Source organism: Salvelinus alpinus, chromosome 33, assembly GCF_045679555.1.
Source record: "Salvelinus alpinus chromosome 33, SLU_Salpinus.1, whole genome shotgun sequence".
Lineage (NCBI taxonomy): Eukaryota > Metazoa > Chordata > Actinopteri > Salmoniformes > Salmonidae > Salvelinus > Salvelinus alpinus.
In genome coordinates, this window is record NC_092118.1 from 16,922,898 (window position 1) to 16,948,951 (window position 26,054).

A 26,054-nucleotide genomic window follows, 5' to 3' on the forward strand; every position below is an offset into this window, starting at 1 on the left:
GCCGGGCTGAGGCCGAGGCCTGGGTGGACAATGCAGGGGCCACAGCTCCTCTCAACTCAACACCGGCAGCGGGCCCACAGTGGAACACCAGCCTGGGTCCTCTAGGGAGCCGACCAGACTGTCAGAGGTGGAACACCCCCGCACACTTAACACTAGCTGAGACAAAACCGATACCCACAGCCACTGAAAAGGGAAATCAGTCCCTATCGATTAGACCTTGCCACGTTCTGCTCTGCAAAAGGGCTGTGTTTGAATTGGGAAAATTACTTGCGCAATCTGATACTTCAGAATGGGGAAAATTCTTCCTGCTAGCTGCTATGTGACGTTAGGAGTTAAGAAGGAAAGCCTCTGCTCTGAATGAGGCACCCTGGTTTTTTTAAATATATATCTCCACCAGACAAAAGTAATTTTCTCATTTAACAGCAGGGTTTGTGGCCCTGGCCCCATTTCAAATGTAATTAGATGTGATGTGGCTTAATAGCAGAAAGGCCTTTATTTATTTCTGAATGTATTGAATTCCTTTGGCTCTGCAGTGTAAAAAAAGCAGTGTAAAAAAAGCCGACCAGTGACATGTGATGTCTACAGCTACCATTAGCACTGGGGTGAGGTGGATGATTGATGTGAGATAATGCAACATATTTCTAGCCAAAGCTTTTAACCCAAGAAAAAAGGCTAATGGCTCTTTTGACCTGAATAGAGCAGTGTTTGCTTGGAGCAGTCTTGACTTTAATGGTATCAAATAACTGTAGTTTTATTGTACGTATAATGTACTTAGATTTTAGTCTTAAAAGCTCCCACTTGTTAGTGCTAATGCAGAGCCAGTGAACAATCTTCTCGTGCTGCCCCACCTCTGAGAGCACTTCAAATAAAATGGTCACTACACTTCAGAGAACAAAGGTAATAGCTCCAAATCCAATTATATTAAAGGGGTTTCTGGGTCTCACGCAAGTCTGTGCATACAGTAGTTATCAACCCATTTACAGTTCAGTTCTCAAGGTTCTCAGACATTCACTCATAAAGTGGCAGTGGTATGGTGCATGTTGAACCACAGATGTGATTTGATAAGTTTACTCTGGCTCTGAAAGGGTCTTTCAACCAATGAGTGTGAACTTCTGGCCACGCCAGCCTGTAAACTTTGCATTTGCGTGAGGCGGGGGAAGGGGGCAGCGGGTGAGAGAGAGTGAGGCAGTGGGGGAGGGGATCTCTCTCTGCCTGAGGAATGTGGTGTCTTGGTGAAAGGGCTGGAGCTGAACAAATGCAGCCAGTTTATTTGATGAACCAGACTTACTGGTCACCAGCAGTAGAAATGTTTACCCAGAATGTTGATACACCCTGGCTTTCTCTAAGACCCTGCCTTTGTCCTCTGAGTTTTAAACCCTTACTTCTAGTGACTTGGAGGGTCTGAAGAAGCCAAGTAGGACAAGGTGAAAAAGTTGGTCAGTCAGTGTCTGGTTTGTCCTCTCTATCTCTCTCTTTGCTCTGTAATTGGAGAGATTTAATGGAGGACGGTGGTCTGTCCTGGGGCCTACCTGCCTTTCACATGCCTCTTCTCTTTAGAGGTGCAAGACAAAGCGCAGGATGGGCAGGTAGCGACATGCTCTCCCCTCTGGATGTTTGGCCCCATGTCCCCGGCGCCCCGCCATTCTGTCTGCTGCTCCCCAAAGAAATGCATCTCCCTCCAACATGACTGGACATCCAGAGGCAGGCAGGCTCTGATCTGATTCAGAACCCTGCTGCGTTTCATGTGATGATGTATGAGCTTTTGAATGCATTGTGGTAGGTCTAAATGTGAACAGAGAGAATCCGGTCGTACGTGTGTGGAGGAATTCCACCATATGTTCCAGCGTTGGCAGTGAGATTTACTCCCTATGCACATGGAATTGTGATTAGTGAGAGCCTTTGTGCTAGCATAGCGTATGGCCAGCTCACCATGAGATCCTTTACAGCCCTATCCACTCAGCACCCCCCCCCCCCTCCCCCACCACAGCAAGAGGCTCTATAAATGATTATACGAGTCCCGCAGAGGGATAAAGCCCAATTATTTGATTTGGATTAAAGATGGCAGCCCACTGCAATGCCAGGTTGTTGTTTTTTCAGTGTGCTGAGAGAGCAGTATCACTGTCCAACATAGGGAAGGGGATTTGCAGCTGTAGGGAATACCAAGGAGAGTGACAACGCAGTACGAGTTCAGTAACACAGAAGGTACTTGCTGTACACATAATCTGCTTTAATCCAAGGCTTCACTTCCCAACCAGTAATTGAGTAATGTACAAAGCAAATAATTGACTATTTTTTTTTTTTCACAATGGTGGAACCAAGTTAAATTATAGAAAGACTGGGAAACATTCTGTTTGACTAGCTGTAATTTCATTTTGATAACTTTATTTTATTGTTAATGTGAGACAACATAAGGAAAATTTAACCACTGCATGTTTATTTTAGCACAGGGTCTTTGGACCCCATAGAAAGAACCAGACTTTTAGCATAATTCTATAATTATGGTGTATAGAGTTCACTGTATGTAGATGCACATTTGCATGTTTCTTGTCATTTATCTCCAGCGTTTGGCTGGGTTCCAGAACTGTCTCAGAAGTCTTGTGGTATGCGTAGCCCTGAGACAACCTTGAATATGTTTCAATTACCTCCCCTTCCCATGTCTGTTTTAGAGATTTCCCTCAATCTTCCAGTTTGACAGCTAGTCATTTTAGGGAAAAAGATTAGTAAGGGGAGTGTGACCTAGAGAAGGCTGTGAGATGGTGACTGCACTGCTCCCCCAGTATTGTGAGATCCCATGACTGTCTGTAGATTTACAGTGGGATGTGAACTGTTGCTGTATTTTAGTAAAGTCTGCCCGCCATTGTTGACTAGGTCAAGCTGGGAGTACAATGGCATTTCTCTAGCCATGATTTACAACCTGCGGTTACCATAGCGATATTGTTTGAACACCTAATCAAATGGCTACCCAGACTATTTGCTTTGCTCCCCTCCTCCCCTCCCCTTTACACCACTGCTACTCATCTATGCATAGTCACCTTAACTCTACATGTACATACTACCTCAACTAACCGGTGCCCCGCACATTGACACTGTACCAGTACCCCCCTTTATACAGTCTCGCTATTGTTGTTTTACTGCTGCTCTTTAATTACTTGTTACTTTTATTTCTTATTCTTATCTGTATATTTTTTTTAACTGCAGTGTTGGTTAGGGGCTTGTAAGTAAGCATTTCACTGTAAGATCGTGTTGTATTCAGCACATGTGACCTAATAAAATTTGATTTGATTTTGATTTGTGTGTTTGTGTTTTTTGCAAAGGATGGTTGTGGCTCTTTGCTCCAGCTTGTAGGTGATTATGGGTTTTATTATTAATTCAGCCAGATAGGGAACAGGAGTTTTTCCAATGGAAATCCCCCAGTCCCAAACTTGAGGCTCTTGCTCAAGGTGATTGGTTGAAGTCACACCAGTCGTCGCAATGATATTTTCCCCAATCTCAATTTCCCTGGTCATAGCAGTAGTATGAGGATGATGAGTATTGACCCGTGCTGTGAGATTGTGTCCGGAGGGGGTTGGGAAGTTCACCATGTTTGCACATCCAGAGCTATTGATCGTGTTTCAGTTCGATCGCTGGCCAGGCCCCCGGGGAAAGAGCCAGGGCCTGTAGCATGAAGCTGTAGGAGGGACTGTGGCAGCTAGGTCCAGTGGAGTGGAGGGGTTAGGGGGCTGCAGCAGCTCCGGTTAAATACGACTCTGATATGTCATCGACACACGTGCCTTCGTTGATTGACCATTGCCTAGCTCCATACGAGCATACGACTCTGGGATCCAGAACTGCAAGCCACCCAGCCAGACACACGTTTAAACCAACCAATGAGAAAATGATCTTCCCTGCGCCCCACCCCGTCCCACAAGCATGTTCAGTGTTATCTGCTAAGTTATCTACAACATGACAATGACCTAGTTCAATAGGATGTTCTCTTGCTGTATGTGCTGCAGGTTGACCTGCTTTAGTGTGCTTGTGTAGTTTTGCTGTAGAGAGGATTTGCCCAGAGCCAAGGTTTCTCTTTTTCATGTATTTCCCCTTGTAAGCGCCACACCACGTCACGTTGTGAACTAGCTCTGTCCCTCGAAGCCCCTCTGGAGAAATGAAGGAAAATCACAAAGTGATTTTATTGCAAACTAGCCTCTTCATCTAATAACAGCTGCTTATCAAATTGGAGAACTGCTGTCAACATCCTGAGCAATCAATTCTGTCCCCTCCCCCCTTTAAAGCTGCCCAGCGCCTGCCATTAACCCCTCCTGTTCCAGCTCGCCTGGCTTCCTCCATCAAAATGGAGGCGTGACTCCAAACATTTGTTTTTTTAATGGCTGTTTTGTGTTCCCCCTCAGGTATGTGTCGACATTCAACTAGGAGGAGGGATTGTAAACCTGTTTGTGTGTGTGAGATGTTGATAGAAGCATATGTAAAGAATATAAACACAATACACACTGCAATACACAATGCTTATTTCCCGGAGATGTATTATCCATTTACAGTCAAGTCCATTTCAAGTATTATGTTTACCACTCAAAATAAAACACTGCATTTGTTTTGCCAGAAATTGACCTTTTTCAAATTATTTGCATTTCTGGCATGGTTCCTCCATCTCAACATAAGTGTGGCTCTTTGAGCTGCTCATCAAGTGTCCTTATGTGTGTGTGTGTGTGTGTGTGTGTGTATATATATATATATATGTGTGTTGGTGTGTAATCGTCCCCGGGCGTAGTGCTCTTTTGTCACCTCTCTGAGATGTAGTTCTAGCTGTGGCAGACAGACTGCTTGTTTGTTCCCTCCTGGTGACTCACTAACTCATGGATGATCATCTGGATGATTCTCATCCCTTATTTGGTGCTGGGCCAGTCAGACACGTATGGCCATAATGTGATTATCCCTCCCACCGCCTGGCCAGTAAACCTGCTAACAGCATTACGCTGGAAGACTAGAGAGGGAAAGAAGTTGTCGGCCTCGGCAACACACACTCATGTCTCATACATGCACATGCACCCACACATACACCAGACTAAGAGGTAGTAGTACCCTGTTATATGTTTTTAGGATGTGGGAGCCTCATGATAAATGTGGAACTTGGGGTGGAGTGTGTACTTGTTGATGAAGGGGCAGAGATGGCAATTTATACAAAGTGGTCCAAAAGGCTGTGCTCCACACTAAACACTAACAACATAGTTTTAACATTCCTGGGCTGACCATTTCCCTACAAGAGCCAACATGTCTGCCCAAGTGTAGGAGGTTCCTTTTGTTTGGCCCATATTTGATGTCTATTTGGGATAAAGCCCTACAACTGTGGTGACCAATTCTCCTCCTGGAAAGCTGCCCTTATGCAGGGTTTTGTTCCAGCCTCAATCTGATTTAAAATAATAGTTTTGAATAGTTTCCTGAGTCAGGTGTGTTTGTAGGCCCGGAGCACAATAACCATCCAGAATTTGACTTGGTGAAGTGGTGCTGCTAGCAATAGACAATATACAGACAGAATATAGACTGAGGAATTTACAGGCCTGTATACCCATTAGCTGTCCATTAGGAGGGGAAGTCCAGGGAAGGGGAAATCCTCTGGCCCCTGGAGCAGACAGTCGGTCAGACAGGTATGCAGTACCCTAGACAGACGTGGGTCAGTGGACAGGTGTGCTGGCCCAGACGCTGGAAGTCTGTCATTTAGCTGTGACATTCTATCACACAGACCTTTGTTGCCTGTGATGTCACACACACCTTGACCCCCGCTCTCACAGCCCAGTGCAGCACAGAGTGTCCCTTGGGGAGATGTGTGCACGTGTGTACTCTAACAAATGGCGGCCGATAACCCAACTGTCACTGCTCACTGTCAATAGTTATCATATTATATATTCACCCTTTGGAGAGGGAGGGGGCTACTGGTAGTTAGATCTTCAGTGATGAGTCACTCACACGTTCAGATTTGGTTCTCTCAAATGTTTTTTTTTTTTTCTCGGGTTGAGACCTCGCTCTGTTTGGATTTGAAAATCCAGCCGTTGTAATGGAAGGGGGCGGCTCTCGGGGGTCTGTGCGTCTGGGTGTTTGAGTGAGAAAGACAGAGGAGAGACAACCAGTAAAAGCACAGCCCCCTTCTTTATCAAAGCATTGTGCCGATAACATCAAAGAGCCATTCCAGACTCTGAAGTCAGAAGGACTTTGAGAGTTCCGTGTTAGCCAGACTAGTGAAATGATTGAGTGTGACAGATATAGGTTTATGGCTTTTTACATCACAATGACCTCTGGGCCATGGAAAAGATAACAACAATGTTGTTTATGAGATCGCAACATTTTGAATGAAAAAGTAAATGCAGTATGTGGGATTATGCATGGTCGTAATATGAATTATCTTATGTTATCATTTCTAATGGTCCAACTTGAACAAAAGCAACCAAATAGTGTGCAAGGGGGGTCAATAAAGATGTATAAATGTACTATTTTGCATGTGTACTTTCTTGATGGTCCTGTTGTAATCTTTGTTACTTAAGGCTCGCACACATTGCACCGAATGTGGGTCTAGCGTTCATCTGCCGATTGTTAAGCGCTCTGTGTTTTATGGACCACCCGTTGGTGGGTGTCTGACTGCTGACATTTTCACAGATTCTACATGTTAAATTGGTGTGCAAATCACAGCCGTCGCTCTGTTCAGAGGTGCAAAGTACTCTCAACCAGCCAATGCTATTGGTGTGTCTGAGCCCTTTGTGGAAATGTACACCTAAAGTGTTTGATAAAGAAAACTATGCAAGATTTTTATTGTAAAAAGATATTTGTTTGACCAGTTACTTAGAAACACGAATAGGGATATTTGGTTCAGAACTGGATTGAAATCTATCTGTGTTTTAAGCTGATATCAATATCTATTTAGACTGCATGACCATTGGCAACCATTAAGATATAGATGTTCACATGCCAAGTGAGTGAGCGGGTGAAAATAACTTACTCTCTGGGGCCTTGACAACCTTTGGCCTCCTGCCTCTCGTTTTCAGGAGTTTTCTTCCGTACTGACCAATGGGCTTGGGGCTATTAACAGTCCCTCTCTTCTCTCTCCTGTCCGGATCTTGTTTTGATTCCTGATACTTTTATTGGGTTTGTCTTAAAGGAGAAATTCCTGTTCTGCACATCCTGTTTTACCTTCTACCCCTATGTTCCTTTATCTTCCGTCCTGTGGGGCCACTGAGTGACCCCCCCTCCCCCCTTATGACCAATCCGCCTCTGGTGAGGGCTACTGACCAGCCTGTCTGTCAGCCCTGCTACACCCCATTAACTTGGCCGCCTGCTGCAGCTGCTTTTGGGTTGAGGGATGGGGGGGGCCCAAGGTATCCAGCTGGGTTGGAAGGCCTGGTGGGGGCAGGTCTGGGTCCGGGCCCAGATGTAGATGGTTTAGGTGAAATTGAGATGTTGGCTAATGGGGGAAGGGCACAGGAGCTTCTGAGGAACACAACTCCTCAGGCTTCACTCACAGATTCCAAAGAAATGCTTTGTGAGTGTTTGTAGGGCTGTCGCGGTGACCGTATTACCGCCACACTGGCAGTCATGAGTCATGACCGCAGTCAAATTCCACGTGACCCTTGAGTCACGGTAATCTCCTCTTATGCACTCTGGACATGTATTGGTAGTACCTAACTCGCTAACGACCATCAGGTGCTAATGGCTGGTACTCAGGGCTCTATTGTCCCTCTAATCAGTCTGACATCAATGCAAATGCAATCCAAAATCACATCACTGTATATTACCCACGGAAGAAAAACATTAAAAACAAAAATAAAAAGATTTAAGATGTCTTTGGTACATAATTGGTCTATCCTATGCTCCAAAATTGTACCAAATTTTAGTAAATGCCTTTAAGTGTGGACTGTATTATTATGCATAGCCTACTGGATGGACTAGTTACCTTATGAAACGCTCCAAACTTTATGTCTATGAGTCTGGGAGAGAACGTATAGGCCTAGGCGATGCTGTTGGTTCACTGAGTTGTGCAGGGCGGCTTACGGAGTTTGCCTACAATTATAGTGAATTTGTATTTTATTTTAAATAGCCTAGTAATAGGTAGTGATGCACTGATATTACATTTTTGGCCAATACCGATATACGATATTTTTCTTGCCAAAAAAAACAATACCGATAACCAATATTTAAAATTTTAGCAGCCTTTTAAGCATTCTAGTACAGTTAAATAGTTAACACACACACATGGACGAAGCAGTCTAAGGCACTGCATCTCAGTGCAAGAGGCGTCACAACAGTCCCTGGTTCGAATCCAGGCTGTATCACATCCGGCCGTGATTGGGAGTCCCATAGGGCGGCGCACAATTGGCCCAGCGTCGTCCGGGCCGTCATTGTAAATCAGAATTTGTTCTTAACTGACTTGCCTAGTTAAATAAAGGTTACACATATACACACCACACTGACCAAAAATATATTTTGTTGGCATTCACGTATGTCCCCATTACCAGTAAAACATAATCAAAACAAAAAAAATCACTTACCTGCTGTGCTGTTTCGTTGCTCATTTGTTCAGTTGTTTCATTCTCAACCAGGATTTCTATGGAACACCGTTTGTTTGTTTGCGTGTCAAAAAAGATACACGTCAAATAACACACTTTGACGTGTCAAATAAGCTTGTTGACCAATCAGGACCTGAATGTGACTGCACGTCAAATAATAATTTAACGCGTTCATACATTTTTACCTAGTTATTACACATAGTGTAATCAATCACTCGTATTTCATATGTCACAATGATTCATCGATACGTATGCTATGATGCTGGTAAAGTTGTCTCACGCACCTACAGTGCTGGTTGTAAAAAAAGCTAGCTAGCTGATGGATGCAAACAATGTTCTTCCCCAAAAACATGCAAAACGACAATCTGTTTCAGTAGCTATAGTTAGCTAACTAACTATATAACTAGGTGTCACACTAACTAGGTGTCATCGTCTAAAATAACCCTAATTTATAAAACAGTTCTTATTTGAATAATGGTGGTGGGACCATCTATGTGAACCTAGCCAGCCAGCCAGCTAGTTTCATCTGGCTAATGAGGCTTGACCGGACCGGGTTATGTGTTGTGAAGCTAGCCACAATAAGGATTAGCCATAATAGTGGACTTTGCAATTAGCCTTCAAAATAAAATCATGGCATAATTCTACTATTTGTATTAATTTGCGTCACTGTCAATGACAATTTTATTTTGAAGGCAAACCGCAAATTCCACTATTGTGCCTAATCCTTATTGTGGCTAGCTTCACAACACATAACTCGGTCCGGTCAAGCCTCATTAGCCAGATGAAACTAGCTGGCTGCTTATAACATTAGCTTTGAGCAACAGGGTTAAGTAGCTGGCTAGCTATTTATTTTCATGAACTGAAGTTCAATTTCAATAGGCGAACAACAAGTGGCTACCTAGCTAATACTTACTCACAAGGATTCCTAAATCATTGCTAAGAATAATGAAAATGACTGCAGTTTCTACTGGTCATTGTTTCCAGGCTGGTTGTATTGGTGCTCGCTAGGTACCAAGCTAAAGCTAGCTACCCCAGAAGTTGCGGTCGAACAAATTATGCTTTATTATCAACGCGGTATTGTAGACACATTGTTTATGGAAGGTCTTTGCTTGTTTGCAGACTTTTTTTGTACAGCTTTGACAGTGCTACTGTATCTTTTTTGATGCACAAAGACCCAAACGGTGTTCCATAGTATCTATGTTGTGAAGCTAATAGTAGTGACGGTATTACTGTGTAACTCCGGTAGGGCAACATCTGAAAAATAGCGCACTTGGTAGTGTGTCCCGGTGCTCGACCAGTCGGCGAAAGCCAACATCACGCGCGACAGAGAACGGTTGATTGTCAAGTGTAATGAATTCCGTTATCTTGGCTTCAATGGATTTCGCCTTTGAATTGTCTCGCTGAAATTTTCTTACTCTTTCAAATGACTGCTTGACTTGTTGACTGCTCGATCCACACAGCAGACATTGTGAGCTAGGTTAGGAATGCTGTGTTGCACGTGTAGCGCAACATTTTGTGTGGCGTCATTAAGTCCTGTACCTACATTATATATACTCAGCAAAAAAAGAAACGGCCCTTTTTCAGGACCCTGTCTTTCAACGATAATTCGTAAAAATCCAAATAGCTTCACAGATCTTCATTAAACATTAAAAGAAAGATGCCCAAGGGTCTCTGCTCATCTGCGTGAACGTGCCTTAGGAATGCTGGAAGGAGGTATGAGGACTGCAGAAGTGGCTAGGGCAATAAATTGCAATGTCCGTACTGTGAGACGCCTAAGATAGCGCTACAGGGAGACAGGACGGACAGCTGATCGTCCTCGCCGTGGCAGACCACGTGTAACAACACCTGCACAGGATCGGTACATCCGAACATCACACCTGCGGGACAGGTACAGGATGGCAACAACTGCCCGAGTTACACCAGGAACGCACAATCCTTCCATCAGTGCTCAGACTGTCTGCAATAGGCTGAGAGAGGCTGGACTGAGGGCTTGTAGGCCTGTTGTAAGGCAGGGCCTCACCAGACATCACTGGCAACAACTATGGGCACAAACCCACTGTCGCTGGACCAGACAGGACTGTCAAAAAGTGCTCTTCACTGACGAGTCGCGGTTTTGTCTCACCAGGGGTGATGGTCGGATTCGCGTTTATCGTCGAAGGAATGAGCATTACACCGAGGCCTGTACTCTTGAGCGGGATCGATTTGGAGATGGAGGGTCCATCATGGTCTGGGGCGGTGTGTCACAGCATCATTGGACTGAGCTTGTTGTCATTGCAGGCAATCTCCACACTGTGCGTAACAGGGAAGACATGTGGTACCCTTCCTGCAGGCTCAGTCCGATGAAGGGTCCCTCATGTGGTACCCTTCCTGCAGGCTCATCCTGACATGACCCTCCAGCATGACAATGCCACCAGCCATACTGCTTGTTCTGTGCGTGATTTCCTGCAAGAGAGGAATGTCAGTGTTCTGACATGGCCAGCGAAGTTCCCGGATCTCAATTACATTGAGCACATTTCTTTTTTTGCTGAGTTTAGGTATGAACGGTAGTTTTGACATTGGTTTTTAACATTGGCGTTAAACTAGACATCGGGCCGATACCGATGTTTGCATTTTTAGCTAATATCGGCCGATTACGATATGTTCACCGATATATCGTGCATCCCTAGTAATAGGGAATTTTTATATTTTCTTAAAGAATATGCTGATGACACATGACCTTTTTAGCTACAAAATATTTCCTTCTTGTCCTCTCACTTACTCATTCCTTTCTCGAGCGAGCAGAGATAGGGGCTGTCGAGTTTATTTAAATTTGTTTCGTTGTGGAAACATGTAGCTTGATGAGAGAACATGGTGTGCAGCCTGAGGCAAGGAACAGAGTGCAATATTTATTTTGCAATATGTTTTCATTTCTAAGACATTGTAAGGTTTGTATCATTCACAACTAAATTTGCCAAATATTGCTAAATCTAGCGTATAGGACCTGTTTCAAAGGAACACTTTTAAGCATTGCCACTGAATATGCACACTCGCTCTGGAATGTGAAAAATATCCTTTCTATTTTATTCAGCTAAGTTCAGTTATATTATTCTTACAATAAAATCATATAAAATAATTGCACGGGGCTTATAAGCATATCTTGTCAGCTAAATTTTTCTATTGTGTTATTGACTGTACGTTTGTTTATGTGTAACTCTGTGTTGTTTTTGTCGCACTGCTTTGCTTTATCTTGGCCAGGTCGCAGTTGTAAATGAGAACTTGTTCTCAACTGGCCTACCTGGTTAAATAAATAAATAAATAAAAAATTAACTAACCTATAGCATGGAGCATAGCCAGATAACATACAGTAGGCCGAAATACATTTTCTTCATATCATGTTTCTTTGCACCTGCCTAAAATAAAAAAAAATGGGTTTATTGTGAGGGTGTATATTTAAGCATTAAGGCCCAAGGGGGTGTGGTATATAGCCAATATACCACCAGTAAGGGCTGTTCTTATGCCCGATGCAACGTGGAGTGCCTGGATACAGCCCTTAGCCATGGCATATTGGCCATATGCCACAAACTCCCGAGCTGCCTTATTGCTATTATACACTGGTTACCAACGTAATTTAAAGCAGTAAAAACAAATATTTTGTCATGCCTGAGGTGTACAATATAAACCACCTAGTTTATAATAACCATTTAGACCACAATAGAATTCTAGAATGCTGCTGAGATTACTGAGAACTTTCAAGATGAAGCTCATTTTCTCAAACATTTCAAACATAAATAGCTCTAAAACAAAGAACAAATGACAATTAGAAGTTAACTTAGTTTTAAAGATCACATTCATGTCAGTAGGAATAACACTCATTTTTGTCTACAATCACTATAAAAAAAACACTCAAACACTACGTTACTCACTAAATGTACCAAGTATAATATTATACTTATAAATATTATTTACATATAAATATTTAAAAAATAATCAGAAATGTGACCAGAGAACAATATTCAGAAAGTATTTCAAAATACACACAACGTGAGCTATTTGATTGACTATGATTCTTTCTTCTGTAAAAATGCAAACAACTATTCGGAGACTATTTCAAAATGTAGGTAACCTCTCTCAATAAGATTTAGTACAGACTAGGCCTGACACAAAATGTAGAAATAGTAGCCTACTTTGACAACAATTCAGTGAATTGGATGTGGTGGCAGACAGGTTGGTGTTAAACAGCAGATGTGAAGAAAAACAAACAGTCTCCTACAACTCAAAACCCCCAGCCACTGTCACTTTAGGCCCTGGGGGTGTGGTACAAGGGTGAATGGTGGGCCTTGGGGCAGAAACACTCCATGGAAATGTAGGCTCCCCTCTCGGGTGTGCTCTCCCTCTGCTTCCTCTTCTCCATATTCCTCTACATTCCCTCTCCTCTGCCTTCCCTCATCACTCTCCTCTCTCCCTCCCTCATCACTCTCCTCTCTCTCCCTCCGTCATCACTCTCCTCACCTTCCTCCCTCATCACTCTCCTCACCTTCCTCCCTCATCACTCTCCTCACCTTCCTCCCTCATCACTCTCCTCTTCCTCCTCGCTCCACATCTCTATCTCTCCAATCATCTCTAACTCCTCTTCCTCCCTGCAGAGCCCTGACTCTCCACATCACTTCCCTCACTTTCACTGACCTGGAGGGAGGGAGGGAAGCAACTAATAGGAAACAATTGTGGTCAGGAACATAATCTCTCTCCCTCTCACACTGTCTCTCTCTTCCTTCCTCACTTTTTCTCAACCATACACATACTCTCTTCCTAATAATCACCTCTTAGGGGTTTCCATAATAAATTGTGTGGTAGTTACATGCTTCCCATTTTACTTACACACACTCACACCGTGAACAGTATCATCATGATGCTGTACAGCACTTTAAATCAATCAAAATTATTTTATGAAGCCCTTAGTGGCCAGATTGTTTCTCAGTTCATGGTGTGCATATGTACAGTACCAGTCAAAAGTTTTGGACACACCTACTCATTGCAAGGTTTTTCTTAATTTTTTACTATTTTCTACATTGTAGAATAATAGTGAAGACATCAAAACTTTGAAATAACACATATGGAATCATGTAGTAACCAACATTCTTTTTAAACCAATATATATTTAAAATTTTATTTATAAGCTGTCATCAAGGCTTCTTGAAGAATGGCTATTTGAAGAATCTGAAATATAAAATAATTATTAAATATATATGGATTTGTTTAACACTTCTTTTGGTTACTACATGATTCCATATGTGTTATTTCATAGTTTTAATGGCTTCAGTCTTAATCTACAATGTAGAAATAGTAAAAAAAATAATAATAATAATAATAAAAATGAGTAGGTTTGAATGAGTAGGTGTGTCCAAACTTTAGACTGGAACTGTATGTCAGGCTGATAGATAAGCAGACAGGAGTACAGAGACGTTCATGAATATGAGTACACGAAGACGTTGATGGATATGTTTATAGATAGGTCAGGTTATAACAATAAAGACTATATAGGGCACTTCAAGACCCATGGTCAGATTACTTTTCATAGATGGTAAGAAGTCAAAGTACAGCTGAAGTCCGAAGTTTACATACACCTTCGCCAAATACATTTAAACTCAGTTTTTCATAATTCCTGACATTTAATCCTAGTAAAAATTCCCTTTTTTAGGTCAGTTAGGATCACCACTTTATTTTAAGAATGTGAAATGTCAGAATAATAGTAGAGAGGATGATTTATTTCAGCTTTTATTTCTTTCATCACATTCCCAGTGGGTCAGAAGTTTACATATGTAACGGATGTGAAATGGCTAGCTAGTTAGCGGTGGTGCGCGCTAATAGCGTTTCAATCGGTTACGTCACTCGCTTTGAGACCTTGAAGTAGTGGTTCCCCTTGCTCTGCAAGGGCCGCGGCCTTTGTGGTGCGGTGGGTGACTGTTGTTGATGTGTGCAGAGGGTCCCTGGTTCGCGCCCGGGTCGGGGCGAGGGGACGGACGTAAAGTTAAACTGTTACATTGATGCTGTTGACCCGGATCACTGGTTGCTGCGGAAAAGGAGGAGGTTGAAAGGGGGGTGAGTGTAACGGATGTGAAATGGCTAGCTAGTTAGCGGTGGTGCGCGCTAATAGCGTTTCAATCGGTTACGTCACTCACTTTGAGACCTTGAAGTAGTGGTTCCCCTTGCTCTGCAAGGGCCGCGGCCTTTGTGGAGCGATGGGTAACGATGCTTCGTGGGTGACTGTTGTTGATGTGTGCAGAGGGTCCCTGGTTCGCGCCCGGGTCGGGGCGAGGGGACGGACTAAAGTTATACTGTTACACATACACTCAATTAGTATTTGGTAGCGTTGCCTTTAAATTGTTTAACTTGTGCCAAACTTTTCGGGTAGCCTTCCACAAGCTTCCCACAATAAGTTGGGTGAATTTTGGCCCATTCCTCCTGACAGAGCTGGTGTACCTGAGTCAGGTTTGTAGGCCTCCTTGCTCGCACACACTATTTTTTAGTTCTTCCCACAAATTTTCTATAGGATTGAGGTCAGAGCTTTGTGATGGCCACTCCAATACCTTGACTTTGTTGTCTTTAAGTCATTTTTCCACAACTTTGGAAGTATGCTTGGGGTCATTGTCCATTTGGAAGACCCATTTGCGACCAACCTTTAGCTTCCTGACGGATGTCTTTAGATGTTGCTTCAATATATTCACATAATATATCCACATTTTCCTTCTTCATGAAGACATCTATTTTGTGAAGTGCACCAGTCCCTCCTGCAGAAAAACACCCCCACAACATGATGCTGCCACCCCCATGCTTCACGGTTGAGATGGTGTTCTTCGGCTTGAAAGCCTCCCCCTTTTTCCTCCAAACAACGATGGTCATTATGGCCAAACAGTTCTATTTTTGTTTCATCAGACCAGAGGACATTTCTCCAAAAAGTACGATCTTTGTCCCCATGTGCAGTTGCAAACCGTAGTCTGGCTTTTTTTATGGTTGTTTTGGAGCGGTGGCTTTTTCCTTGCTGAGCGGCCTTTCAGGTTATGTCGATATAGGACTCGTTATGGATATAGATATAGATACTTTTGTACCTGTTTCCTCCAGCGTCTTCACAAAGTCCTTTGCTGCTGTTCTGGGATTGATTTGCACTTTTCACACCAAAGTACGTTCATCTCTAGGAGACAGAACGCGTCTCCTTCCTGAGCGGTATGACGGCTGTGTGGTCCCATGGTGTTTATTCTTGCGTACTATTGTTTTTAGAGATGAACGTGAGATCTTCAGGCATTTGGAAATTGCTCCCAAGGATGAACCAGACTTCTGGAGGTCTACAATTTGTTTTCTGAGGTCTTGGCTTTTGATTTTCCCATGATGTCAAGCAAGGAGGCACTGCGTTTGATGGTAGGCCTTGAAATACATCCACAGGTACACCCCCAATTGAATCAAATGATGTCAATTAGCCTATCAGAAGCTTCTAAAGCCATGACATCATTTTCTGGAATTTTCCAAGCTGTATAAAGGCTTAGTCAACTTAGTGTATGTAAACTTCTGACCCACTGGAATTGTGACACAGTGAATTATAAGTGAAATAATCTGTCTGTAAACAATTGTTAGAAAAATTACTTGTGTTATGCACAAAGTAGATGTCCTAACCGACTTGCCAAGACTATAGTTTGTTAACAAGAAATTTGTGGAGGGGTTGAAAAATGTTTTAACGACTCCAACCAAACTGTATGTAGAATTCCGACCTCAATTGTATGTGGCACAACGGTTTACAGATACAACACTTCAACTATTGTTTATTTATTTATAATGTTGAAAGTAAAAGATTGCAAAGATGATCTTCTGCAATTTAGCCTAACAGGTTTAAGGCACTTCTTAATATATTTCTATGGGCTTAGTTAGCTGGTTGTCTTTGTAGGGAGGGAGTGAGACGACCAACTGACGGCGGCGCAAGCAAAGCACAAGGTTGACACTTTGCGTGCGCAGCCCAAATTTACCGACACACACAACTTTTCTTGCCTAACAGGCTAGCCAGCGAGAAACAGATATTTTTGTAGAAAGAAAGGCACTTCGCGGGCGCTATAGTAATTTAAAGAAAGGTCGTTGACAGCCACTATGGGTTCTAAAGAGTTAAATGGATTTATTATCCTTTTTTTCAATGTAGACGTTGAAAGGCGCGCATCAGCGGCTTGTATGCGTGCAGTCTTTGAAATGCTAAACCTGTTTTGTTTTTGTTTTTTTCAGTCAATTACTATGACACTGGCAGTCATTTGCATGAAAAAAAAACGGTGGACAAAATTTCGTGACCGCCACAGCCCTAAGCGTGTGTATGTTTGGGTGTGCTGGATGTTAATTCTCCGCGCCATCTCTCCGCAGAATGGGAGTGGTGCTTGGGCAGATGAGAATGACAGTGGAAGAGGAGGAAGAGGAGAGGCCTCCAGAGACTTTGCTAAGGTACGTACGTATATGGTCTGGAGCACATTATGGCTGAACCAGGCTTTGGTTAGCACTCAGAACACAGCTCTAACAGGTCATCAAATACCTATCTAGCAGTAAAGAAAGAATGTTATTAATCTCATAGAGAAGGTCACTGGTCAGATTTTATATAATGAACCCTTACTATTTATTAGTAGTGATTGCTTGATGATACTTCCTGCTTTCCTTTAGTTAGCCAATTGATTAGAAGCAATTCAATAAATACAAATGCATGTTGGACTTAAATGCTTTATTTAAAAGTATCAAAAGATAAGACTGACTGAAACGCAATGGTTTTCACCTTCAGCTGTATGAGCTTGACAGTGACCCCAACAGAAAGGAATTCCTGGATGACCTGTTCACCTACATGCAGAAAAGAGGTAAGAAGACTGACGTTTAGAAAGCAACTTTCCCCTACTACTTCCATTTCCTCTTCTATGTACTACAGTTCACTTGTAGAGATACTGAAATTCTCACAAAGATTGTCTTGCCTGTATGATTCACAACACCATAGTTTCTCTTCAACTTTCAGTCGCATGCAAACGCACACACACACACGAAACAAGCCCTTTCTCAGAGAAAAGAGTAGTCAACTAGAAAGTAGACTTCAACTGTAGAACACTGTAAATCATGTTAAGCTGTGTTAAAGATGAGATCAGTCTCTTGGTGTCCCCTCTGACAAGCACGCGCACGCACGTACACACACACACACACACACACACGAAACAAGCCTTTCCTCTCCTCAGAGAAAAGAGTAGTCAACTAAAAAATAGACTTAAACTATAGAACACTGTAAATCCTGTTTTGCTGTGTTAAAGGTGTTGTCAGGTGAGATCAGTCTCCTGCTGTCCCCTCTGACCCCCCCCCCCCCCCCACACACACACACAAGTCTCAGACCTGAGAGGACCTGTTTAGGCTGTGACTAATTCACTAAGCAAACAGCCTGGAAGGCTCCACAATCAGTCTGCTTTCTAAACATCGCCCCTCAAATGAGAGAGACCACCTCAGACTACAGAACTGCTAAGGGATAAAAGGCTCAGTTCAATCCAACCTGTAATTTGCAGTATTTTCCCAGTATCTTATAAACATAGCTTTTTCCCTGTGGTCATATCACATTTTCAGAATGCTTTTAGGTCATGTTCAATTGCCAGGTACACTCCTCTCTATATGTATTTGAACAGTGAAGCTACATTTTTTTATTTGTCTCTATACTCCACCATTTTGGATTTGAGATCAGGTGTTTCATATAAGGCAACAGTACAGAATGTCACCTTTTATTGGAGGGTATTTTCATAAATATCTGTTTTACAGTTTAGAAATGAAAGCACTTCATGTATCTATTTTAGGAGGTCACGTATTTAGACAAATTCACTAAAAGTGTATTAAAGTAGTCAAAAGTTTAGTATTTGGCCCCATATTCCTTTGCACTCAATGACTACATCAAGCTTGTGACTCTACAAACTCGGATGCATTTGTAGTTTGTTTTGGTTGTTTCTGGTTATATTTTGCTCAATAGGAACTGAATGGTGACCAATGTATTGTCATTTTGGAGTCACTTTTATTGTGAGTAAGAATAGAATATGTTTCTGAACACTTCTACATTCATGTGGATACTACCATGATTATGGATAATCGTGAATTAATGTGAAAAAGGTTCAGTGAGAAATGTAGAGGCACAAAGAACGTTACTTCCTTCTTTTCACTCTTTAATTTATGTTAGTATTGTGGAGTAATTACAATGTTGTTGACCCATCCACAGTTATCTCCTATCACAGCCATTAAACTCTGTAACGGTTTTAAAATCACCAGGCCTCATGGTGAAATCCCTGAGTTAGGAAGGATTGTATTTTTGTAGTGACTGGGTGAATACTTTCTCAAGGCACTGTACCATAATGAATTTAATATTTAAATAAATAAAACAAATGTAAACACGAATAAGAATTGTATATAAAATTCTATTTTTCAAATGGAAAAGTTTATATTGCGAAGTGACGAGCATCTCGCATGTGAGTGTTATTTTTCAAAGCCAGTGATAATTGGTAATGGTTATATTGGGCTCAGTTTTGAGAGTTCAAAGACAACTTTGGTAGTATTATAAACTTTGAAACAACTGGTTTGTAGTAGGCTACAGAATTAGAGAAAAGTTGTTTCTCTGAACCTCAGGCAGTAGGCTCAAACAAGCCTGTTTCTCTCCCCAGTAAGAGGCAGCCTGCTTGTCTCATAGACTCTGACCAGCAGCAGCAACCTATCCTCCTTATTTATGTTTAGAAAACTATTTTGAAGGCCAAAATTATGTTCACCCAAGATGAAAGGGAGCCATGACTGAAAAAGTTTGGGAAGCCCTGATCTAGCTAATGATTAGTACAAATACATATGGGCAACCCCATGTTTCTGCCTATTTATTTATAGCCACTATGCTGCATAATTTGGGCTACAGGTGATAATGCTTATTGCTAAATAACACACCAGCCTGATAATATGGACCAATATTTTGTTAGGCACATTTTTTCAAGGAGAAATTCTATTTTAAAGGTGTCACCATTTTACTTTCATTAATTTTGTAGTAGAAAAGTCACCAGGGCTGCGTTCAGTACAAAAAAAAACATAATTAAACATTCAATTAAATGGAAACGGGGGTGTTCTGAATGACCGGTTGAAAACGGGGAGGGATTCTGTTGTGGGTTCCCTTCAAATATGTCACTCATTGCTTCAAGCCACACCTCAGCACACCTACCAAATGGAGCAAATGTGGAGTATCTTAAAGTCTGTTCAAGAAAGTTGAAGAACGTTTTGGGGAAGCGTCATTCAGTACAAGCCGTTACGCAACGTAGCAAACATTCAATCAAACCCCAGAACTGACTTTCTCAGTCGTTCTACCAAGAATTTGTCAAGCATGGTTTCTTTCTTAATTGTTAGAGTTAGACCAACAGTTTAAAGTAATACAGAAATTATTGGTATTTCAGTTGTGGTTGGGATATATTGACCAAATTATCAGGAAAGTTTTGGATGTATTTTCCCTTAAAAATACACCAGAAACATTTCACAGCTATTTCGTCTTGTTTTATTATCCTGCCCCAAGAAGGGTGTTGAACCCGGAACCCATTGACCCTGACCACCCATAATATGCAACACAAAGTTACGTACTTAGCAAAACCTAACACAACCAAAACAAACTGCAAATAAATCCGAGTTTGTAGAGTCAAAAGCTTGATGTAGTCATTGTGTACTAGGAATATTTGCCGAAATAGTAAACTTTTGACTACTTTAATACACTCAGTGAATTTTGTCCAAATACTTCACTTCCTCAAATGTGTGGACTAGATACATAAAGCACTTGCTTTTAAAACAGATATGTATGAAAATACCCTCAAATAAATGTTGACATTCTGTACTGTCACCTCATATGAAACATTTGATCTCCAATCCAAAATGCTGGACTATAGAGCCAAATGTAACATAGTTAGTTAGTTTCACTGTGTGTGTGAACTAAGATACTCTCAAAACATTGCCACGGCGGATGCCATCGACTCTGATCTTAAGACAGTCAGATGACTGAGTCCCTGTAGAGAGAGCCTTATGTGTGTCCTCACACGGCCAGTGAAATCAGCGGTAGCTAGTGACTCCCCACCCTGGTCCCTGGGCTTGGCCGGCCTGGCCTGGCACGTGTGTTTTAGATGTCTTGTTGGGGGATAATGTATTAGTTAGAGGGAGAGGATTTGTCATTGGCCAATTAGCATGTCACTGCTCTGACAGTGGGGAGTGGAAGGCTGACCCTTGTACTATGTTGGTCAGATCGGAATCTTCATCAAGCCGACTAAAACTGGATAGATGATGATTTAATCAGTTGTTTTTTGTGGTTTCCTTTTTTATCCACTCATACTGCAAGTGTGTTGTTTTCACAACCAGTCAAGTTCAACCTGGTTTCATTCATGATGCATCATTTTGTTCAGAACATGGTGCCAGGATGAGTTTCAAAATCAAATGTGTTGTGTCACATGCTTCGTAAACAACAGGTGTGGACTAACAGTGAAATGCTTTCTAACAGGCCCTTCCCAACAATGCAGTGAGAAAGAAATGGAGAAATAATAGAAAAGTTAAACACGTAATAATATATACACAATGAGTAAATAACTTGGCTATATACAAGTGGTACCAGTATCGATTCGATATGCAAGGGTACAAGGTAATTGAGATAGCTAAAGGTGTACAGTACCAGTCAATATTTTGGACACCAACTCATTCAAGGGTTTTTATTTTCTACATTGTAAAATAATAGTGAAGACATTAAAACTATGAAATAACACATATGGAATCACGTAGTAACCAAAAAAAGTGTTAAATAAATCAGAATATATTTTAGATTTTAGATTCTTCAAAGTAGCCACCCTTTGCCTTGATGACAGCTTTGCACATTCTTGGCATTCTCTCAACCAGCTTCATGAGGTAGTCACCTGGAATGCATTTTGATTAATAGGTGTGCCTTGTTAAAAGTTCATTTGTGGAATTTCTTTCCTTCTTAATGTGTTTGAGCCAATCAGTTGTGTTGTGACAAGGTAGGGGTGGTATACAGAAGATAGCCCTATTTTGGTAAGACCAAGTCCATATTATGGCAAGAACAGCTCAAATAAGCAAAGAGAAACGACAGTCCATCATTACTTTAAGAAATGAAGGTCAGTCAATCTGGAAAATGTCAAGAACTTTGAAAGTTTCTTCAAGTGCAGTCGCAAAAACCATCAAGTGCTATGACGAAACTGGCTCTCATGAGGACCGCCACAGGAAAGGAAGACCCAGAGTTACCTCTGCTGCAGAGGATACGCTCATTAGAGTTAACTGCACCTCAGATTGCAGCCCAAATAAATGCTTCACAGAGTTCAAGTAACACATCTCAAGATCAACTGTTCAGAGGAGACTGCATGAATCAGGCCTTCATGGTCAAATTGCTGCAAAGAAACCACTACTAATGGACACCAATAAGAAGAAGAGACTTGCTTTGTCCAAGAAACACAAGCAATGGACATTGGACCGGTGGAAATCTGTGCTTTGCTGGTGACACTGTCAGTGATTTATTTAGAATTCAAGACAAACTTAACCAGCATGGCTACCACAGCATTCTGCAGCGATACGCCATCCCATCTGGTTTGCCCTTAGTCCCACTATCATTTCTTTCTCAACAGGACAATGACCTTAAACACACTTCCAGGCTGTGTATTGGCTATTTAACCAAGGAGAGTGGTGAAGTGCTACATTGGATTACATGGCCTCCACAATCACCGACCTCAACCCATTTTGAGATGGTTTAGGATAAGTTGGACCGCAGAGTGAAGGAAAAGCAGCCAACAAGTGCTCAGCATATGTGGGAACTCCTTCAAGACTATTTGAAAAGCATTCCTCATGAAGCTGGTTGAGAGAATGCCAAGAGTGTGCAAAACTGTCATCAAGGCAAAGGGTGGCTACTTTGAAGAGTCTCAAATACAAAATCTATTTTGATTTAACTCTTTTTGGGGGGGTTACTACATGATTCCATAGTTTTGATGTCTTCACTATTATTCTACAATGTAGAAAATAGTAAGATTAAAGAAAAACCCTTGAATGAGTAGGTGTGTCCAAACCTTTGACTGGTACTGTACATATAACTAGGAATAAAGTGACAGATGGTAAACAGTAGCAGCAGTGATGAGTCAAAGAAGTTATTCAAGATAATTGTGAGTGGTGATGGGTGAGTCCTGATTTCTAGCTGTGTTGTGTTTCCAATAAGATTCACTGAGAGAGTGATAACCCCCAGGCTTCTTTATTGATGATATCACAGGATCATTCTAGAACCAGAAGGTCAATGCTTTTAGCTGAGATGTTCTCTATTCCGTCATTACCATGGTGCAGCAAAGAATTTCACCTACGTGGCTACCCTGTCAATACCTCTTTGTGGCCTGAGAGAGAAAGAACCCCCCTCTTTTCTACTTCAATAAGCGGCACTTGGCTGACCTCCGCTGTCTCCTAAATCGGGGCCTTAATCATGGAGAACAAATTGCTTGGCTGTCTTCCCACTCGGCTGTGAGAACAGGGCCGCAGCACAGCACACGTTCCCCAGGACTACCGTGAGATGCAGCCCTCAGCCGCTTGCCTCGCAGGCCAGGCCAGTGATCTCTCTGACAAAATGATGTCTGGCCCTGTTATGAGGCACTGTACTCCATTTTTGGTTTGTTTTTGTGGCTTCTGCTGCACCATCAAATGGAAATACAGATTTATACTTGGATACTGCATTTCATTTTGTTGTTCTTTGTTCTTTGAGTGTCAAACATTTTTCTCATTATATTACCGTGTTTTGAAGTAGGAGAAAACACTCTAAGCTAATGATATTGAATATATTTGGACAGCTGACAGCTGATCAAAGATGTTAGTTGGAGAAGAGAGTGTGAGTTTCTGAGGAGTGAAAGAAAGAAAAGCGGAAATGGGAAGGTTGAGAGGCCCAAATGGAGGAGCAATTACCCACTTCATGCCCCCCCAGGTCCTTGGGAAGTGGGAAATAACTGAAAGGAAGCTTACGAGAGAATCCCATTTGGCCTTGTGTGCCTAAAAACAGGCGTGTTTGTGTGTTCATTGTTGAGGAATTTCACCAGCTGTCATACACCCAATGAGCCTGTGAAGAGGCCCATTGACGCGCCCCACATTAGAGTAGCAGCAACAGCAGCAGCATTTCCTCTTCAATTGGTGGCTGAGGACTCAGGAGTGTTTAGCTGCCATGTTTTCCTGTAGCCTTATTGTTTATCGTATCCGTTTCCCTTCCTGCGTTCTCTCTCGTTGGGAACGTGGAGAAAAACTTTGACACTGTTGTGTTGCTATTAACCATCTTAAAGGCTTCAGTTTAAGCAGATGGGTGATTGTTTGTTTTGTTTTGACACCCCTCCCTCACCTCTTGCTCTGAGATGGGATGGGGGCTGGGAGGGAGGGGGTAAGGGAGGTGGAGGGGGCAGTAAGGGAGACTGTAGGAGAAACGGGCACTTTATGAAGAAAAAAAAACCAGTGCAAAGCAGCCAAATGCCTGTCAGCCCTGTCCACTTGAGATGATTAATGGTGCCTAGGTCTGATGGACAGAACGAGTGTGAGAGACTTCTGTTTAGGGAATCACGGGACGGAGAGAGAGTGGGGTTAAGACAAGTGTTTAACACCCCCCCACCTCTCCAACAAAAAAGATAGACCCCCCGAACTAGTGAGTAGTTTGATCCATCCCAGTTGTCCCTGCTGCCTATGAAGCAGTGTCCTGTCTTGTCATGTTGTTATTTTTAACTTTTATTTATTCATGGGAGACCAATTGAGACCAGGATCTCATTTTCAATGGTGCCCTGATGACATACAATATAAAGTACAAGATAGAATAACTGGTGCATTACATTAGAACATTACAAACATCACAGCCATTATACATAAGTTATTCAAGTCAATATATCAAAACCGTTGCATACCTTGGTGAACTCATTTATCACCAGGGGTTTAAACTGGGCTAGGGGCACCAGGGAATCCAAATGTAATGCATTTTGTAAGTGATTCCAAAAAATGTGGAGCGTTAAAACTAAAAGCGGATCTACCTTGTTCAGAGGAGACCCGTGGAACGTCAAGAGTTAAGCAACCGTGTTAACGGGTTTGGGATCTCATGTTTTTATACTTTAACAACAAAGTTTAGTAATTTGGAAGCTTGTGTAGTGTAGGGTTGGGCGGTATCCAGACTTTCATACTGTTTCTGTACCACACAGGGGTGGGTATACGCTATTACCGAATGTGGCGAAAAATCATATTTTTTTATATATATGTATATCATTTAAAAATATATTTTTAAATACACACAAAACAGTTTTGACGACAAGAATCTTGAACCATGAGGTGATTTAATGTCTTTGCTGTAACCAAGAAGCTTGATCTTGACAGCAGGTTATCATTAATTTGCTACATCTTAGATTTCTTATATTTATAAGCAGTGGGTGGTGTAGCGTGCACCCTTGCAGCTGTGCCCCTAACTCCCTAAAATTGTATTGAAAATCATACCGTTGGTATTATGAAATACCTTAGTATACGGTGGCGGTGTCAGAGGAAGTCCCAAAAAATTGCCAAAGATTCCTGTCACTCAAGTCATAAACTGTTTTCTCTGCTACCGCATGGCAAGCGGTACCGGAGCGCCACGTCTAGGTCCAAAAGGCTCTTTAACAGCTTCTACTTCCAAGCCATAAGACTGCTGAACAATTAATCAAATGGCCACCCAGACTATTTGCATAGACCCACCCCTGCACCCCTCTTGTTTTTACACTGCTGCTACTCACTGTTTATTATCTATACATAGTCACTTTACCCCTACCTACATGTATAAATTACCTCAACTAACCTGTACCCCTGCACATTGACTCGGTAGCCCCTGTATATAGCCTCATTGTTATTTTTTTGTTACAATTTTGTTTTTGTTTTTTACTTTAGTTTATTTAGTAAATATTTTCTTAACTCGATTTTCTTAACTGCATTGATGTGTCAAGGGTTTGTAAGTAAGCATTTCACGGTTGTATTCGGTGCATGTGACAAATAAAATGTGATTTGATTTGATACAGTATAAATGGTAGGCGTCTTCCAGCAGAACAATGACCCCAAACACACTTCAAAAAGCACCCAGGAACAGTTCCAGACAAAACGCTGGACTGTTCTGAAGTGGCCAGCAACGAGTCTAGATCTAAATCCCATTGAAAACTTGTGGATGGATCTGAAAACAGCAGTTGGGGGAAGGCACCCTTCTAATCTGGGAGACCTGGAGCAGTTTGCACAAGAGCAGTGCCGGTACAGAGGTGCAGGAAGCTCATCGATGGTTATAGGAAGCGCATGATTGCAGTTATTTTGACCAAAGGCTGTGCTACCAAATATTAAGTCTAGTGTCAATCATTTTGTCAATGTCATTTCTGTTGAATGGATATATTAGGTTCTGAATCAAAAACAAAGGTTCTGTAATATTAACAGTGAAATAAAGAATTGTGGAGCCCATATTTTTGGCCACGACTGTAACATGGTTTAGTGTCG

General features: G+C 42.1%; 1 protein-coding gene across 3 annotated transcripts in view; it reads left to right on the forward strand.

Moving 5' to 3' along the window:
* LOC139562936 (AT-rich interactive domain-containing protein 3B-like) overlaps positions 1 to 26,054 on the forward strand; it is a 63,388-nt gene that overhangs the window by 19,536 nt on the left and 17,798 nt on the right. For all 3 annotated transcript variants that reach the window (XM_071381125.1, XM_071381127.1, XM_071381126.1), the window contains exons 3-4: positions 16,911 to 16,988; positions 17,317 to 17,389. In XM_071381125.1, coding sequence (XP_071237226.1) covers positions 16,911 to 16,988; positions 17,317 to 17,389 — 151 coding nt within the window. The remainder of the gene's footprint in view (positions 1 to 16,910; positions 16,989 to 17,316; positions 17,390 to 26,054) is intronic.